Below are 18,186 nucleotides of genomic sequence, written 5' to 3' on the forward strand. Positions count from 1 at the left end.
GTTCCCACGCTAAGCCAATTTTCTTCTCAAGATTAAACAAGCTCCAACAACAGAAGGGAAGGAGGAGAGGGAAGAGAGAAAGTGGAAAAAGAGATCTGGTTATGATTCGAGGCTCAAAACCAAGGGAGGATGCCCCACAGACATCGAGTGAGAAAAACAAATCCTAAAAAAAAGAGAGAGAACTGTTTCTATTTTTAAGAGTCTAAAGAATGTCACTCTGTGCCATGACTCACAGCGTTTGCAGCTCCACGGTAATCAGTTCATTCTGACTGAAGCCCTCGACCACATCACACACTCCTCGATGGCTTTTATGAGCCGGACACACGGAGGAGAATTCCTTTCTTCCACTGAGCCAAAGCAACAGCACCAGTTTGGCAACAACCACTCTAAATGTTGCTGTCCAGTATTTACAGCCACGGTTTCTCCCCAGCTGAATTAAAAGAGTGAGAGCTGCAGGACATTCTCTTCTTGCTCTTTACCTGCTAAACAGTCATTTCCTGCACATGTGGTGCTGGAGGCATTATAACAGGTGAAATAACAGATCCAAAACTGTGATTGAATATAACTGGCTGGAACACAGGGAATTTTACAATATTTATGAAAATTATGTTTTATGTGTTTCTGTGAATTCTGTTTACATTTACATTTAATCATCATCAAAAACAAAATCCTAGCTATGTTCCACCCTACGACTCATTACTCTGCAACTACAGTGGCAACACTGCAAATGTATTAAGGGTTACTCTTAAAAATCCTCATCATCCAGAAATTTAAACCATGCTTCTGGAGCCAGGTGAACAGCTACTGCTAAGTAACCTTATTTACTAGTTCTGACTAGAGGAGGATTGGTCCCCCCTTGTGGGTCACCCTTTAGCTTTAAGGGAGTCTTCCCTTGCGACTGTTGCCTCTGGCTTGCTCACAGGGCTTTTGTGTTTTGTTTCAGTACTGGATTTCTGTAAAGCTGCTTTTTGATGACATCAGTTGTAAAAAAAAAGCGCAACACAAATACATTTAATCTGATTGGTTTGATTTGTATCTAGAAGTTTAGACATTTTTAGGCTGCAGTCAATTACCATCTCTCTCTCTCTATCTCTCCAATTTCACCAATGGTTGATGTAGATGTAGGAGCAAACACTACTGACGTGCAATCAACATGAAATCCCAGACATTTTGCTTTTTATTATGTACTGTCAACTAGTGAAAATAAATGTGTAGAAATGTAAAAAAATCTGTCTTTGATAAAACGTCAGTGAAGTGCTGCGAATGTGGAAGAGCTTACTGGTCCTGATTTCTGAGGCATGACAAGTGTGCTTATCTACTAACTCAAAGACTAAGGTATCCCCTGTTGCTTTGTGCCACCAATTTACACTTGTTTGAGTACTGTCACTGGTTCTCAGGCTCATAAGGATCCACATAATTCACCAATCTATCAGTGTTACCAAAGTAACTCCAGTGCTGAGAACAGTGTACAGCTTTTGGTGTACTGGAATTATAACATTAATGACTCACCGGCACAAACCGGTGAGTACTGTCCCATTTTAAGCACCGGATCCTTAAGGAACTTTTTGAGGTTCTTTAGTTCTAAGGATCTTAAACTTTTAACAGAGTACAAAAAACATTGTTTCTAAAGCAGGGCTGTGATTTAGGATTATGTAAATTTATGAGTTATGAGTTTTTTTTTCAATTATTTGCATAATACTTTGTGTTATAATAATAAGTTGGATGGTTTAATGTGATTGTTTGTAAATCACTACATTTTTACTACATTAATTACTACATATAATTTCTGATAGTGTTTTAATATTGAAAATTTAATATATATTTTTAAGAATTGAATTTTCACTTGTAAAAATGTATCAATGTATTAATATCAAGAATTTAATGATTACTAGTAACAACATTTAGATTTTTTTCTAGCAATAATTTGGGAGTTTCTATGGCAGGCTGTTTTGAAACAAGGCACCTAACTGTTAAATTATAGCATAGAGGAAATTTTGGTGTGAGGTTTTCTGCTCATTAATGTTAATGTATAGAGCTGTAAATGTCAAACACCTATTACAATAATGAAGATGAAGGTGACTACAAGTATCTCTGTAACCAATGTGATTTACTGTCAGTCAAAGTCAGAAACATAGTCTAAGCCAAAAATAGTGCTCCTCTGAAAACGTACCTGAGGTCGCCTGCTTTGCAGAATGGGCTCTTTTCTCTCGGTCATGTGTAAAAGTCAATGAAGCCAAGTCAAGCAGATATTGTAGTTATTGTTGGCATCTACACTAAGCCTGCTCCATAAAGCAATAGTTTCAGGTTAATGACATAAGGTCTGAGAAGGCTTGAATGAATGACTTTAAAATTGTCTATCCAGTAGACCCTGTTGCTGTATTTTGCCTACTGTCTTAAAACCACTAAATCAGCCCTTGTGCACCAGTAACACCAATGTATCAGTGTTACCAAAGTAACTCCAGTGCTGAGAACAGTTTACAGCTTTTGGTGTCAGTTCAAATGTGAACACTGAAACTGGTGTAAGAGACAATTGACAATTGACCATTTGAATTTTCACATTGGTGTACTGGAACTATGTGGATCCTTATGAGCCTGAGAACCAGTGACAGTACTCAAACAAGTGTAAATTGGTGGCACAAAGCAACAGGGGATACCTTAGTCTTTGAGTTAGTAGATAAGCACACTTGTCATGCCTCAGAAATCAGGACCAGTAAGCTCTTCCACATTCGCAGCACTTCACTGACGTTTTATCAAAGACAGATTGCTCTGACACTTCCTTCTGAGGGACGTTTAGGAGAGCATAAATAAACTGGAAGGATTTATAAAAGGTGTCGGAGCAATCCGAAGAGAAGTTAATTTTAGAGCTTCCAGAACAGGATTATGCTGGGTGTGCAGGAGGAATGGAGTAAGAGAGGATGACTGCAGAGTCTGCTGCTCAATCAATCGACCAAATATGCTGCCAGTCTGTTTGGGATGACCTGCCATAATAGGGATTGCATTGTATTTATACTTTATATACACTTAAACATAAAGGGGATGCCATTGAAGAACCACTCTTGGTTCCATAAAGAACCATATTTATTAAAGTGTACATCCAAGATCCCAAGACCAAGTTCTAGGGTTGTTTGTAGGAGGTGCTTTTTGTCAGTGGTTTGCTTTTACACAGAAGAATTTGTTACGAACTGTGGATCAATTCCGTAATTTCGAGCTTCACTTTTCTGCACACATTTTTGCAGAACGATGGGACCTAGCTTCATCCGTTTATTGCTTTTCCTGATTTTCCATGGACACAAACTCTCAACCAGTAAGGAACAACGCTTCTCATGGCATTCTCATGCTGAGTCATGGCATTTCACCATGCATGAACGCCTGCAAACAAGGAATCACTCTTGTAGATGTTTTTAAGCATTCAGACAATTTGTCATTTTTTGTTAAGCAATCACATGACAAAATGAACCAATCATGCAGCCCCACATGCGGTGCCAACACACTTGACCAAATGTATCGAACTTCGAACGAAATTTTCAAATCACGCTTACAATGTTTTTACAAAGATTCTGACATCATCAGTGTTTCCTTATTCAGTATTTGCTGAATTTAGGAGGACAACGGGATTCATCATTGTAAGAGCATAGCAGTGAACAACTCTCTCTGACATAGACTTTTCTTCAGAAGCAATGCAGTGATTTTTCTATGGCATCGTTCAAAGGGCCATTATAATGTATTTGCTTATACACTGTTTATACTGTCATGCCGGGTCATGTCAGTGCACGGCCAACTTTTGGAATCCCAACTTCTACTTTGGGCATGGGCGAAGTCCTGGGATGGCCCCTGGGGGAGAGCGTGGCGATGAGGTCCTGACATATACAATGAAATTACTAGCAATATTTATTTGCTTTTTTATGACGCATTATTAGAGGACACAGCTGTGTATTTACAGTCACAGTTATATACATTAAGATTTGACCAGCACTGGTTAGATCAGCTTTATCAGAGATTGTATAAAATTAATATTACAGATAATATTGACTCCAAAATGTTAAGCAGTACTGTATGCAGGGATTACAGCAATGATTAGCAAACCCGTTTTGCATTTATTTTGCTGTGGTTTAAAAAGCTGCTTGGATGCAAACCCCTCTGAGAGTTGTCTAAAGTGGTTTGCATGAAAGAGAAAGGGCTCAACATTGTAAAAAGGCCTTAAAATTGTCAATATTAAAAAATGTTTACATTTTAATATTTACCTTGAAATGGTGCAGAAACATAAATATGTCTTCCTTGTTTCCTTTGTTTTGGACCCCGTTGTTTGATGAAGGCAGCTTTAAGGCAGTGATTTGTAAAATACAAGGCTTTTTAAAAATCAATTTCACTGTAACTTTTTTTTATTATGTTTTATGCTATTTTGCTTTCTGCTGTCATTTAAACATGCCATATAATGCATTTATAAAAAATGTTAAGGTCACATATAAATATTAACTTGAAAAATGCTCTGATGCAGTTCAACAAGTCTCTTTACAACCCTGTTATTTTTCCTGAGAATGAAACAAGCTGATTTTCATTTTGTGGTGGGTTCGTTTGGCAAAACAATGGTAAGCTTTGCTCTGATTGACTGGTTTACATCACTGTCACTGTCACAGGCACACAATATAGCCCAGTTTAAGATTGTTGAAAGTTGTTCTTAGACCTTTAACAAGAACTGATCTTATTTTTTGTAATTGTTGATGAACATTACTGTCCTCTTGACAGTAGACAGAGTGTCCAGTCGACACTGTGTGAGGATAGCTAGCTGAATAGATTGTAGTAGGGTCTTCTATGGTTAGCTTTTAGCCTAGCACCAATCTGTACCGTGTCCCTTGGGGCTCTCTATGCCACTTTCTTTCTAGTCTTTCACTGCTCTCCTCGCATTAGATTAGCTTATGCAACTTAGCTTGCATGGCTCTCGTTGCTGTCATTGCCAAGTCTCCCCTTGTCTTTTTGCACAGATATCTGCACCAGCGTTTTTTCTGAGTGGTACTTCACCTGTACGCTAGTGTTGGCTTTTAGTCTTTTCAACCGGAGAATCGTCATTCCAGAGAACACAGTTCCACTGCTCCACAGCTAAGTGCTGCCTAGTATTAGGCATGGTGCCAATAGGTTCATATCTGCTTCAATAGATTTAGATCTGCTACAGAGAGTCCTATTCTATTGGCAATAGTTCCCTACAGGCACTACACAAGCTGTGTGTGTGAGTATTTGCATGTGTATTACAGCAATGGGTGTAACTTAAAGTAGCTGAATACATTCATTAGAATAGGTGTCCACAAACATTTGGACATATAACATATCTGCAGCCAAAATGGTTTTCTATGCGAAATCACTGATTCCAAACTTTTGAACAGTGGCTTGGGGAGTGTGTGAGGGGTGCGCTGAGGGAAAGGTGAGAAGCCGTCTCAGGCTTAGCCTCAGTGTTTGGTGGGTGTTGGAGAGCTGTCAGTGTGTGGTCAGGCTGCATGATAGCGAGGGCTGCAGGCCTCCAGCCCTGTCCGCCACGCAGCTATGTTTGAACTTAATTACATCCAGCCAGCCCTGTCATTACAGCCCAGCTTAGAGCTTCGACGGCCGGCCCATAGGTAGCAGCAGCAGGAGGCCGAGCGCCAGCATGCCACAGTCACACACACACTCACACACTCACACACTCTCAAAGTGCTCTAGACTCACAGCCTCTGGCACGGACACAGACTCACCCAAACCGCACAGACACAAACAGAACCATGCAGGCAGGCGGTCACAGTCAGCCTCACTGCATCTCCACAAACACAAAACTAGCCTCTTAGATCTGACCTTTGAGCAAGAGTGGACACACAGCACCAATCAAAAGTTTGGACACACCTGATTGTATGTTTGTTTTTCATAATCTCACAGACATTATTGGGTCACAATTACTTGATTAAAAACTCATCTGTGTTGTCTACATTAAAATGTCTGTGTTTATCTTTTAAATAATATTTTAATATTTTAATAATATTTTTAAATGTTTAAATTTATTTTTGTTCAGTCCATGTTTTCATCATTTGACCTTTAAATATCCAATTACTACTAAATTACTCAATTCTCAAAAGTATTAGTGGCTTGTCTAATTACTGATACACTATATGTCCAAATGTTTGTGGACACCCCTTCGACTTTAAGTTAAGCAGGAAAGACACAATTCACCTGATTCAACTCACTTTTAATTGCTAGGTTAAGGAGGTCTGTTAGAGCAGCTGTGCTGGACTCCGGCCCCCATTGCCCACCACTGGTCTATTACCTACTATCAAATCAGTCCTTCAGTAAATAAAATTAGGTGAGCTGCTGGTGGACGACCTAGTGGTGTTCTTCTAACTACAATCTTCTTGCCAAACCCTCAGTGACTGACTGACAGACCTCACATTTCTACACCTTTTACTGTATTTATGTGTATCTGTGATTATTCTACATTTCAGCTGAGACTGATAGTTTTAAACTACTGCTGTGACTGCTTAAGTTCATTGTACTGTCCTGTATATCAGAAATATTTTATATACAAGAAATATTTTTGATCTTTTAATGGAAGGCAATGTAAAAAGATTCATTTCAAAGAATTTCTATTGGTCCATTCAATGTAAAGAACAGCTGTTGGATTCAAATTAAGTCACAAAGTGAAAAATGTAAGAAATGTCAGAAATGAGATATGCACTGATATATATATATATATATATATATATATATATATATATATATATATATATATATATATATATAACTACAATAATTTGAATCAATAGAATATGTAAAGTAGATGTGTCCAAACTTCTAAAGTCCTGTGTCCTAACAGTCTAAAGTCACAGGCAGTGACAACAGGCTGTTGTGGACAGATTGATGAATGGAGAGGAGCCAGCAAGTACCACTTGAGTTCTAGACAGCAAAGCCATGCTCAGAGCTAATCCAGTGCTGCCGGAAGCGTGTGGTCCCGAGGACAGCATTTATTATTCTCCCTCTGCTCCTATATATGCAGTAATAAAAAGCCTGATGTGTTTATTTCTGGCAGCCGTCAAACCTTTGAGAGAAAGAAGGACGCGGGGGGAAAAAAAGAGTCAATGTCTCCAGAAGGCACAGGCACATTAAGTGGTAATTACAGACAGAGGAGATTTCCCTTTCTTGCCCATGACCACAGCAGAGAGTGGCGTCTTCAGGCCAAAGAGGGGCGCCTATTCTATTAAGCCCAAAAAGATGTGATCATATCATCTACCCCCTTACTCATCCCTCCCCAACCCATTGTCCAATCCTCTAGACTCTCTGTGGTGGATAACGCATGCACACACACACACACACACACACACACAGACACACACACAGACACAAACACATGCACACAACAAAGACAGTCAAGTGAGACTCTGTCTCGAATCTTATGATCAATGGGAAAGGGTCTGCTCTGGTGCCACAAAATAAATTCCAGAGATTCTAGGGTAATTCAAACATTTCACGGAGCATTCCTATACCCCTGAGAGCCAGGGCCCTGAAAATCCAAATGCCACCATTCCAGAGCAATCTCTCCCCATTGTCTTCCTCTTTAATCAGTGTTTCTCAGTGACTCTAAATATGCCCGTGGTGTGCGTCCCCGTCTGGGAAAGTACAGCTCCTCTCCCTGCTTAAGCACACCAAAACACCACACTGGCCGCCTCTCTGTACTCAGGAGAGCAATAAGTATAAGCGCGGAATACTTGTGGTCATTTTCTAGGTCTTTCCACTGCAATGCATAGGAGTGCCTACAGAAGTACCTGCAGATACAGGAACACACATCAGCCTTACAAGAGGGGACATTTCAGCTTTTCTAATTAACAGAAATGTAGAACAGGCATGTGTTTGACAGTTGCATCCCTTGTTGGGATGTTAGAAATCATTAGCACTCAAGTCTTAAGTTTTATGTTCTACAGCAACAGTTTGTGACTCAAACACTATAAACAACATTCTTGGGTTCGTTAGATCACGATCGCTGCATGTCACAATAATTACAACAGCGGTGCTGAGAGGTCAAGTTATTAACAAAAGACAGAAGATATAATAGTAGAAAAAGATTTTTATGTCGGGGCCATGGGTTTTAAACCAACATTGAGCCGAGTGAGTTACAATAGGCCTGTACTGACTGTACTATTTTTTTGAGTCTTTACTACTGAACTTTCATTTAGACCCAGAACATCCTGGGCCTAGAACTTCCAACCAAATTCAAGTGAGTGAAAAAGCAAACTGCCATTGCACTGCTGCCATTTAAAAACCTTGTATCTCTATTTTTGTGTTTTCATGTTTTGACTTTGAATTATTTTAATCTGGCTGCCGTTTTTTATATTGTATCAACATTTCATGATGAGTGGACCAATAGAATTTCTTCTTCCTATAAGGTTGCCCTTTTAGAGATACAGGGTTTTTGTACAACAGCAACGATATACACGATATACAACAGGTTTAGCATCGGCCCATCAGGTAACCATAAGTCTGATCCCTGTTAATGCCACAATCAGCTGTAGTCTGAGTCCAAGACAGCATAATTGACCTTACTGTCTCTGGGTGGGTTGGATGGCTCTCCCTCTTCCCCATCACTCAGTGTCATGCAAGGGAAACAAGGGCATAAACATGCCAACAAATAAGAATCAGCAGTTAGCGTTAGCGTGTTCTCCACCAAGCGTGTTCGGCTTTCCATTGGCTTTGCATTAATGGTGGTATGAAACGGTGTGGAGCTTTATATAACTCGTAGGAAGAGCATGCTAGCCTTCACCCTCCCAGCACTGGTGGCATTGTGTGATGGAGGGTTGACAATTGGCAATAACTAGATTGGAGAAAAGTGTCCAGACTTGTGAGTGGCAGTATGTATTAAGGAAAGCTTCCAAAGTTGAAATTCAGTGTTTTTCCTGTGGTCACACTGGGGTGTCATGTGGCCTGCATAGCGTTCGTAATTGTGTAGCTCTGTGTTTACAGTGCTGGGGACACCGCTCTGGTTTATTCTGGTTTGCATATAGACATTATGAGCATGAATAATCTTTATGAGGTGCTATAAATTTCATTTTCAAAAGAGAGGCTATGCTTGCTTCTGCCCGCCTGCCTACACTGTGGTTTCGAAGGGCCACCAGGAAGCCTTTGTGCTCTGTGGGTTTACCATGGGAAAATTCTTTAAACAAATAAGTCACCCTGCGACCCCTCAGTGTAAAAAGCATGTCTGAGATCTGGGGATTGTGCTGCACAGGCGTGGTGTGACCTGCAGGAACCGTGTGTTTACCTTATCTTGGTCCAAATGGTTAAAAAAAAAAACTATTGCCAGACTCAAAGAAAGCAAATAAACACACATTCCAGAGCAAACACTGTGGGCAAAAGTAAGTGGACTGACAGTCAAACTGAAATGGCAACATGGGCGAATGAGAAGCTGGACTTTGTTGCAAATGATTTGTAGACAATACCAAACTGGAATTGTCTTTAAGACAAGGATGCTTCTGTAGTGTTACAGCACAATTCACTTTTGCATGCATTTTAGCACCTCTGCAAATATGGAGTACATCACTTGCCTTTTATCTGTTTCAGGGGGGGTTTTACTCCCCCCTGTGGTGATGGAAGCTACTGCAATAGATTTTTTTTTTTTTTAATAAAAATGATCTAGAGTAAAACAGGAACAGTCTTACAGTGCATCAACACATGTTCTGCCAATATTATTTATTATTATTATTATTACTACTACTACTACTACTAATAATAATGATAATAATAATAAAGCAAGGGCTTTAAATAAAATAATTGTCTTTTTATACACTAAAGGTGTAAAACTAAATAATCTAAAGTAAAATGATAAACCTGAACTGAACCCAGGCATATTAACCCTGCTTGGTACAAAATCCTTTGTTTTTACCGTTCCAGCATAGTGCCCTCTGGTGCCCTCCAGGGGCCACTTACGGATGATATTGCCACTTGAGACTATTTACACTTGAGACACTCACATTTGTCTGTTTTTCTGGCCATTGTATCCACGCTGCAAATTCCATGTGGGGAAATACACTCTGCTGAAGATTCACACTAAACTACAGCTGGGTAGAAACACAACAGTCATGGAAGCCAGCACAGAACAGCGAATTTAAACCTAGAGAAAGAGGCTGACGGACGCACACTCTACAAAACAAAACCACAGAGCAGTCACCACACTATAAACCAGTTATTTCACATCAGTAATCGACAAACAACCAAAGATCAGATCAGAATGTGAAGCACTAAACACAGGCATCACACATGACGGGATCACAGTGCAGTGTTTTCTACGACCTAGGAAGGTCAGTCAGACTGTCTATATATTATAAGACATTAAACAGACTATAAAATGTCTTTTTTTTTAATCAGTCCAGAATGTCACATTACTAAAACCAAACTGATTTCACTTAAGTATTAACTGGCAGCACATTGTACCTAAATTGTATTATTTATAAAAGTCATCCAGTCATCTGCATTTCTGGCCTTTATGGCCTTTAGCATATTAACAGTATATATATATATATATATATATATATATATATATATATTAATTTTGGTGTTGCATTGTGCAATTAAAACTTTAATATCATTACATTATGATAACATTAACATAATATATTAATATAATAAATAATATCATTAACAAATTATCATTATCATTAACTTGTACAGCACTGGATTTTACTGTGGATGTAAACCTCCCATCAACTTATTTTACTAGAAAATTTAAATAAAAAATAATTAAAAACTTTATAATTTACAAACATTTTTTTTTCTTTTCCTCTCATTGGTCCGGCAGCGTGTCGTCATCGCTCACGTGACGCTACATGGTTTCCGGAAGCGGATCACTACACGTTAGCAGTTTAGCAACAAAACCAAGCCGAGATCTTTGAGAATAAAGAGTCCAGTCTCCGAGTTTACAACCTCGCTCGTTAGCTAAGGTAAAACACTGGTGTGTCTGTTCTTATTTCGTTAATTCATGCCAGAAACGATTTACGTAGGATAAGCAGGAAAACAGCTGTTGTGGAAGCTGCGTGCTAACCAAGCGCTGTCCGTTTAAATAATGGCGAGGCGCTGCTGAACTCAGAGCTACTGTTGTTAATAATGTCCTAATGGTTCACTGCAGTGGCGTTTTAATTTGTTTCCTGCACGTTTTGCTGTCCTGTATGGCGAGACTCGTATGTAAAGACCGTTTAGAGGTTCAGTCCTGTAGCCTACAAATAACTAATATAGTGTAGCTATAGCTAGTTATCTAGTGTGGGGAGTCTAATGTGGTGACTTTACAGAGTCTGGTGGTACAGCCCACACAGAGACAATAACAACAGCAACAGTAACAACAACAATATTTATTTGTGTATCACATTTTGTACATGGACTGACCCTCACTTCTCAGTCCAAGCCTAGATAACCAAGCTGATCAGATCCAATGTGGATACAACTATCACTATGTCACGATAACCATTTATGATTTTGCTGTATTGCAAGGGATCAGTATATGTATGTAGTAATCCCTTGCAATATACTCATAATATGGGTATGGGGCATCCATGACCTTAAGGTTAAGAGAAGTGATCTTGGGACCAGAAGGTCGTGTTAAAGCCCTAGACCATCAGGGCGTGGGGGTGGGGTGGATTGCTCCCTAGGAGTGTGCTCTCACTGCCCCATGTCAATGTTATAGGAGTGTGTGTTCACTGCCATGGATGGGTGAATAATGTGTATTATGCTGATTTGCGATTAAGTGAGCTTTCCTATGTAGCATTATACCGGCAATATGATCTAGCCCCAACTTTTGCTATTAACATGTTTTATTAACGTGTGATTACTTGCTTGTACAGCATTTATTAATTATTTATGATCCTCATTCATTTGTTTCCCTTTCTTTGGCAAAGAATCCCAGTAGATCCAGGCTGCATGTAAACAAAGAAGATGGAGGTGCCCTCTTATCAATCCAAGCTTTTGTGTGAGCTGAATGAACAGCGCAAGAGGGACTTCTTCTGCGACTGCAGCGTCATTGTTGAGGGCCGCGTCTTCAAAGCACACCGCAACATTCTGTTTGCCAGCAGTGGATATTTCAGGGCTCTGCTGGTGCATTACTTGCAGGACAGCGGACATAGACATAGCACTGCTTCGCTGGACATTGTCACGGCAGAAGCCTTCTCCCTTATCCTGGACTTTCTGTACTCTGGTCGGCTACACCTGCGGAGTGACAATGTGATTGAAATCATGTCTGCTGCCAGCTACTTGCAGATGACTGATGTGGTGAACTTTTGCAAAGGTTACATCAAATCTTCACTAGAGATCTGTAACCGAGAGAAAGAAGGCCAGAGGGAAAGGGCTAGGGAGAGAGAGGGACCTGCTGATAGTGGCACTCCAGCTTCGGTCTCCTGTGCCCCTGCAGCTTCCACATCCCAAACGGATAGGGGAACTCCTCAGGGCATGGAAACGCCCACCTCTCTTGAGGCTCCATCTGATATTCTTTCCACACCAGCTGCCACCAGTAGCAAAGACTCTGAAAGTGAGAACTCACAGACAGGATTCCTGAACCAGTCCAATACAGACACTCCAGTTAAGACCAGCTCAGGGCAGGACTTGATCAACTCCTCTTCCTCAGGGTTGTTTGTAGGGTTGGGACACCCCAAGATTAAATTTGACCCTGATGAAGAAGGTGAGTGTTCACTTGAGTCTAAAGACATGACCCTCTATGTAGACCCAAATCATGGTGAGGACAGGACCCTCAGTTCAAGTCCTGCACCCAGCACTGAGCAAACGTCCCTGCCCTGTCCGAACTATCAGATGAAGCAGTTTGTAGATGTGCTACTTCGTGGAGGACCCAACTCAAACCGCGAGGAGCTCATGCCTCACTTTTCCCACGGCTTGGGAAGCAGTAGTGTGGGAGGCCGTGTAGAGGAGGGTCTTGGGCATGGAGGCCCTTGTAGTATGGAGCTACAAAGTGACTGGTATGTGGAGGATGCAGGTAAGAACTTTTGCAGATTGTTTTTCTCAATGGGAATATGTTAGATAATTAAGATAATTATGAGAAGTTGTATTGACAGGCCTTATTGCTTAATTCCATTTTTTAAAAGTCTACAGCAAGTTTTCTGTTCTTTTTCTGAAATGCTGGTAAAATGAATAATTAGAGATGATGAAATTTCTAGATATGACATCACACCTTGGTGCCAAAACTGTGCATGATGTGCACAGGTGGAGGGGTGTGAAAATTATATTAGCTCTCAGTAGAGCAGTTTTAACAGCCTTCCTCCAGCTATACATGCCTGTAGTCCTAACGGTTCAGACATACTTGGTGTAATAAATAGTGTGTCACAAATATTTGTTTGCAATATTTAGGCATTTTTATTTCTGGCTCTATTCAGGTTATGTGTGTTTTTTCAAAACTCATTCATAGTACAACACTATAATTTAAAGCAGATGATCAAATGTTTGTGGACACCCCTTTCTAATGAATACTTTTAGCTACTTTAAGTTGCACCCATTGCTGACACAGATGTGTTCATGCACAGCTTGTCTAGTCCATGTAGAGATGTACTGCCAACAGAATAGGACTTTCTGGAATTGATAAACATGAACCTATTGGCACCATGCTAAATGGCAGGCGTGGGCAAGAGGGGTAAAAAGTCTCCCGGCATTAAGCTGTGGAGCAGTGGAAGGTTTTTCTTTTTTGGAATGACAGTAAATGAGCAGGTGTCCCAATACTTTTGTCCTTTTGTCATTGTGTGTATGAGCATAGCCTTTGTTTGAGTGATTGGTGGTCTGCTTAAAATGTTTTAATATTAAATTCCATTCTGCCTTTACAGGAAGACTGCATAAATGTCCGTTCTGCCCGTACACAACTAAACAGAAGGGCATTCTGAAGAGGCACATCCGCTGCCACACAGGGGAAAGACCATATCCATGTGAGATCTGTGGAAAGCGCTTCACGCGCCAGGAGCATCTACGCACGCACGCAGTCACTGTAAGTCAGCTGTACTGCAAACTTTTTGCAGAATTCACACCAGATACAACACAGTAGTGACTTGTTAACACAGTGTAAAGTCAGGAAGTATCTCAGGCAGTAATAGCAGCTCTTGTTTAGCAACTTACACATTTAATTCTAAGGTACAAATTGCAGTCCTCTCTATTTTAGTCAGGTAACAGGCTTAATTGTCATGATGCCAGTACAGATATTGATAGCACAGTGTAATGGCTGCTCTTCCAACTGTTTGTAGAAGACTCTGATTTAAAGTATACAGCGAATTCACTTGACGACATCCCAAGAAAAAACATCAGTAGTTGAAAAACAGTTATCAGTCCAGAATGTGTACCACTACAAACAAAGTGATCTGACTGCAGTGTTTTAAAGGAGCTGGGAGCTGATTGGTCAGGGAGGTGAGTCAGACTGGATTCTAAGATATTAAACACAGTCACAAGTCTCTACTAAACTAAAACAATTAGTCCAGAATGTCTCTTTTATAGGAAATGCTGCTAAAAATAAAAGTGTTTTACGTCAGGATTAATCAGCAGCACATCTTATCTAAACTATGTGGCTGTATTATTTATACAAACACAACGATGGGAGCTGATGCTCAGCATAAAGATGATCGATATATATATTAAAAAAATAACCTGACCTGGACATCCCTAGTGCAGACTATTTGTTCTCTGGAAAAAAAATAAAAAAACGTATAGATGGAGAAATGTCAGTCGTTGTAAATGTAATAGCTTGTGACTAGAGCATTGGCTCAAAACTAGAGCATCAGCTTGGGGCAAGCATGTTTGCTGAGGACCCCCACGTTAGTTTGTGGCTAGTGTATTAGCATTTTGGAAAACAGCAATGTCGTGAAACCCTATGTCTCTCAGTCAGTGAAATGTAAAGAAAACAATGAATGCCTTAAGTGTGAACCTGAGATGATATTTCCTGGTTGTGGGGTTTTTTTGTTTGTTTGTTGTTTTTTTTTAAAAGCTCACCACATTTAGGCTTTTGTTTTGCATGTACTGCTACAAAAACTATCTGGCTCATGCAACTCCACTGAGCCATTTTACAGTCTGGAGTATTGAGCTAAAATTTGTTTATAAAAAAAAAAAAAATATATATATATATATATATATATATATATATATATATATATATATATAAACATAACTTGAAATCTAAGGCATACTTATTTTTAGTTATTTTTGATATTACCAAGACAATACACTGTATTGTATTAAACTGGATGATAACACTATGCAAAATGGGCTGTTTGGAGTTTATGCTTAACTCATGCACAGCTATATACACAAATCAGCCATAGTATTAATACCACCTGCCTAATATTGAGTAGATCCCCCTCATGCCGCCAAAATAGTTCTGACCCATTGAGGCATAGACTCCACAAGACCTATATTATGGCAGATTGGTGTGTCACTGCAGGCACCTCATCTTCATGTTACTGTGTTTGCCCGCCCTTGCTCTGACAGGTCCACCGCTCCAGCTGGCCCATTGTGTGCAAGGGCTGCAGACGTGTCTTCTCCGGGGTCGTTTCACAAGGCCTGAAGCGGTTTGGCCTTTGCGATAGCTGTACTTGTGTCACCACAACTAACGAGGACTCCCAGTCCATGAACCTCAGCCAATCTGTGAGTGTGGAGCAAGGCTCAGGAGATTCCGAATGGCCGATCTTCATGGAGGATGCAGACGAGGAGCCCAGCGCTGGCGCTGGTGAGCTTGATGATAAGAAGGACATCCAGAGGCAGATTGCTGAGGGTGGGAATCTTCTGTAGTCATTCCGTCCTGATCTCCTTTCTGCCCGACAGTGTCTTTATTACCCTCTGATACATTATACTAACTTTATTAAGCAAATCCAACGGTTAGGAACGATGTTGATTACCACCTGTTGGTGAAGACTTACAAGAAGATGGAACCTGAAAATCTGAAACGGTTGTATTCCTGATATTCACTGTGGCAAGTACTGTCATGCTGATGCAAGTTAGTATGCAGAACTGCGGACATGTTTGTGATAAAGGGCCCTTAATCTCATTTAACCAGATTTTCTTAGTTTCACAGGTTGACTGAATGCCTGATAAGATCTCTTGCTTTACATTACAAGAATTCCTGGGAAATTAAATCAGTAGGATGAAAACAAAGTTTTGATGTGAAATTAAATGTTGAAGATGTTATTATTGTTTATAATACTGATATTCTAGTGTGAGATTTCCACTGACAGTATTTTCATTTCTATATATTTTATAATATACACTTTGTAGGCCAAAACTATCATAAAAGAGTATCTCCTATCACCACTACTGTGAACAATTCTGACGCTTCTCTAGAACAGCATTTCACATCAAAACACCCTGAAAGACTATCTGAAATGTTTAATTATTCATGATTAGTTTTTGTGTTTAAGTGCTAAAGATACAGTGCTATAATTATGAAATTACAATGTACATTTAATGGTACAGTACTAAGCATTTCACTTTGGTTTGTTCATTTCAATTTCAATAATAATATTGTGATGCAGCTGTTTAAAGATGGCCAAGGTGGTGAAAAGGCAAACTCAAGGTTCTAGGAAAACCTTAATGACCATAAAACGGTTCAAAGTATTTCAGTAGTAGAACTATTTATTTCCTGTTTGTATGTAAATAACACTAATTATTTAGGGCGTAGTCTTGAAAAATGCTGTATTATAAATTTCTCTGTGTGCACACAGTAGATGACAAAAAAGCAAATGATAAGGCAATCATATTTTTTAAAAGAAGAAAAGGAAGAAAGAAAGATGGTTTCTCTTTTTTAAGTTTCGTTTAGTAACTGTCTATAACACTTAGTCATACTCAAGTCAGCCCTCAACCAAGAATGCTGTTGTTCATGGGTTAGTGTGGTTATTGTGTGCAATTGACGTATGACCAAAGTGCAACTTTTCTAACTTGCAGGCTTTATTTACTTTCCTATGTATGCAAGTATGAAACAGTAAGTTACATTATGCTCACCTTTAAAGTGGTTGTGTTGTACTGACCACAAAGTTCTGTGATCATGAAATAACATGCAGAAATAAATGGTGACATTCTATATTTTAGTCTCTCGCTGCTCTTCAATCCAAACTGCTGAGTAATCTGTTCACAAGAGCTACGGAGGGCACTGTACTTGATTTTATTTTAATTGTTAGTGCCGTAGCATCTATTTTCCTGCAGGAACTCGTAGCAGTTCTTAAGTTAGACCATGCCAACTGAAACGGGCCTATCCCCATGTTCCTAGGGTCCTTTGTTTATGAAATGTCTAGAGAGTAGTTCTATAGTTCTATGTCCAGGCACTGTCATATCTATGTTCCCCAGGTTCCCTCATTGCCATTCTGTAGAAAACAGCTCTCTGTTCCCATGGCCCCATGTTTCGGCCCCATGTTTCGGCCCCATGTTTCAGCCCCATGTTTCAGCCCTCATAAAACTAATGCAACTACAAACTCTTGCATCTTCAGTAAATAAGATTTGAAATTGTGTTAATGGATATGTACACCGATCTGCCACAACATTAACACCACTCCCTTGTTTCTACACTCATTTTTTCAGTTTTCTCAGCTCCACGTACCGCATAGGTGCACTTTGTAGGTCTTTGTAATGCAGCAACAAATGAGCTTTACATCTACAAAGTGGACCAATCAGGTAGGAGTGGACAACAGTGTTTCTCCAGAAGCACTGCTGATCCACCAGTGTCACTGAAGTGCAGAGAATGACCCACCATCCAAGTACTACCTGCTCTGTGGTGGGCCTATAGCGTCCTGACCATTGAAGAATAGGTTAAAAGGAGGCTAATAAAGTATGCAGAGAAGCAGATGGACTACAGACTGTAATTATATACTACGAGGTGCTTCTATGTGGTTAGTGGAGCTGATAAAATAAATGTTGAAATAAGAAGGTGTTAATGTTATCAGTGTTAATGGCTATGTCTTTACTTTATATTAACAATGAAAACATGCCCAATATTGGTGTTTGTGCTAACAGTGGGATCTTTGAAGATGAATGTTCTTTAAGGAGAACATCTACCTTACATTAAAGCCTTAGGTCTTGTTTTAATATGTACATGAGCTTGCCCTCACTGCTTTCCCCTGAATAAAATTAATTTATGATAAATCTATAACCAGGGGCATCATCATGGGATGAAAAGTGGAAAGAGGGTTCCTTCATTTAAATATTCATATAATTTAAAGATCACAATAAATG

At 39.7% G+C, this 18,186-nt stretch overlaps 2 protein-coding genes across 2 annotated transcripts in view; one reads left to right on the forward strand and one right to left on the reverse strand.

The window, feature by feature from the left end:
- The window catches only part of heyl (hes related family bHLH transcription factor with YRPW motif like), a 44,189-nt gene that overhangs the window by 14,862 nt on the left and 11,141 nt on the right, over nucleotides 1-18,186 (reverse strand). The window lies entirely within an intron of this gene.
- On the forward strand, nucleotides 10,836-17,043 carry zbtb8b (zinc finger and BTB domain containing 8B). The gene is made up of 4 exons (XM_072674803.1): nucleotides 10,836-10,940; nucleotides 11,889-12,973; nucleotides 13,812-13,969; nucleotides 15,457-17,043. The coding sequence occupies exons 2-4, from the start codon at nucleotides 11,926-11,928 to the stop codon at nucleotides 15,754-15,756; spliced, it is 1,506 nt and encodes a 501-aa protein (XP_072530904.1). The 5' UTR covers nucleotides 10,836-10,940; nucleotides 11,889-11,925; the 3' UTR covers nucleotides 15,757-17,043.

Source organism: Salminus brasiliensis, chromosome 3, assembly GCF_030463535.1.
Source record: "Salminus brasiliensis chromosome 3, fSalBra1.hap2, whole genome shotgun sequence".
NCBI lineage: Eukaryota > Metazoa > Chordata > Actinopteri > Characiformes > Bryconidae > Salminus > Salminus brasiliensis.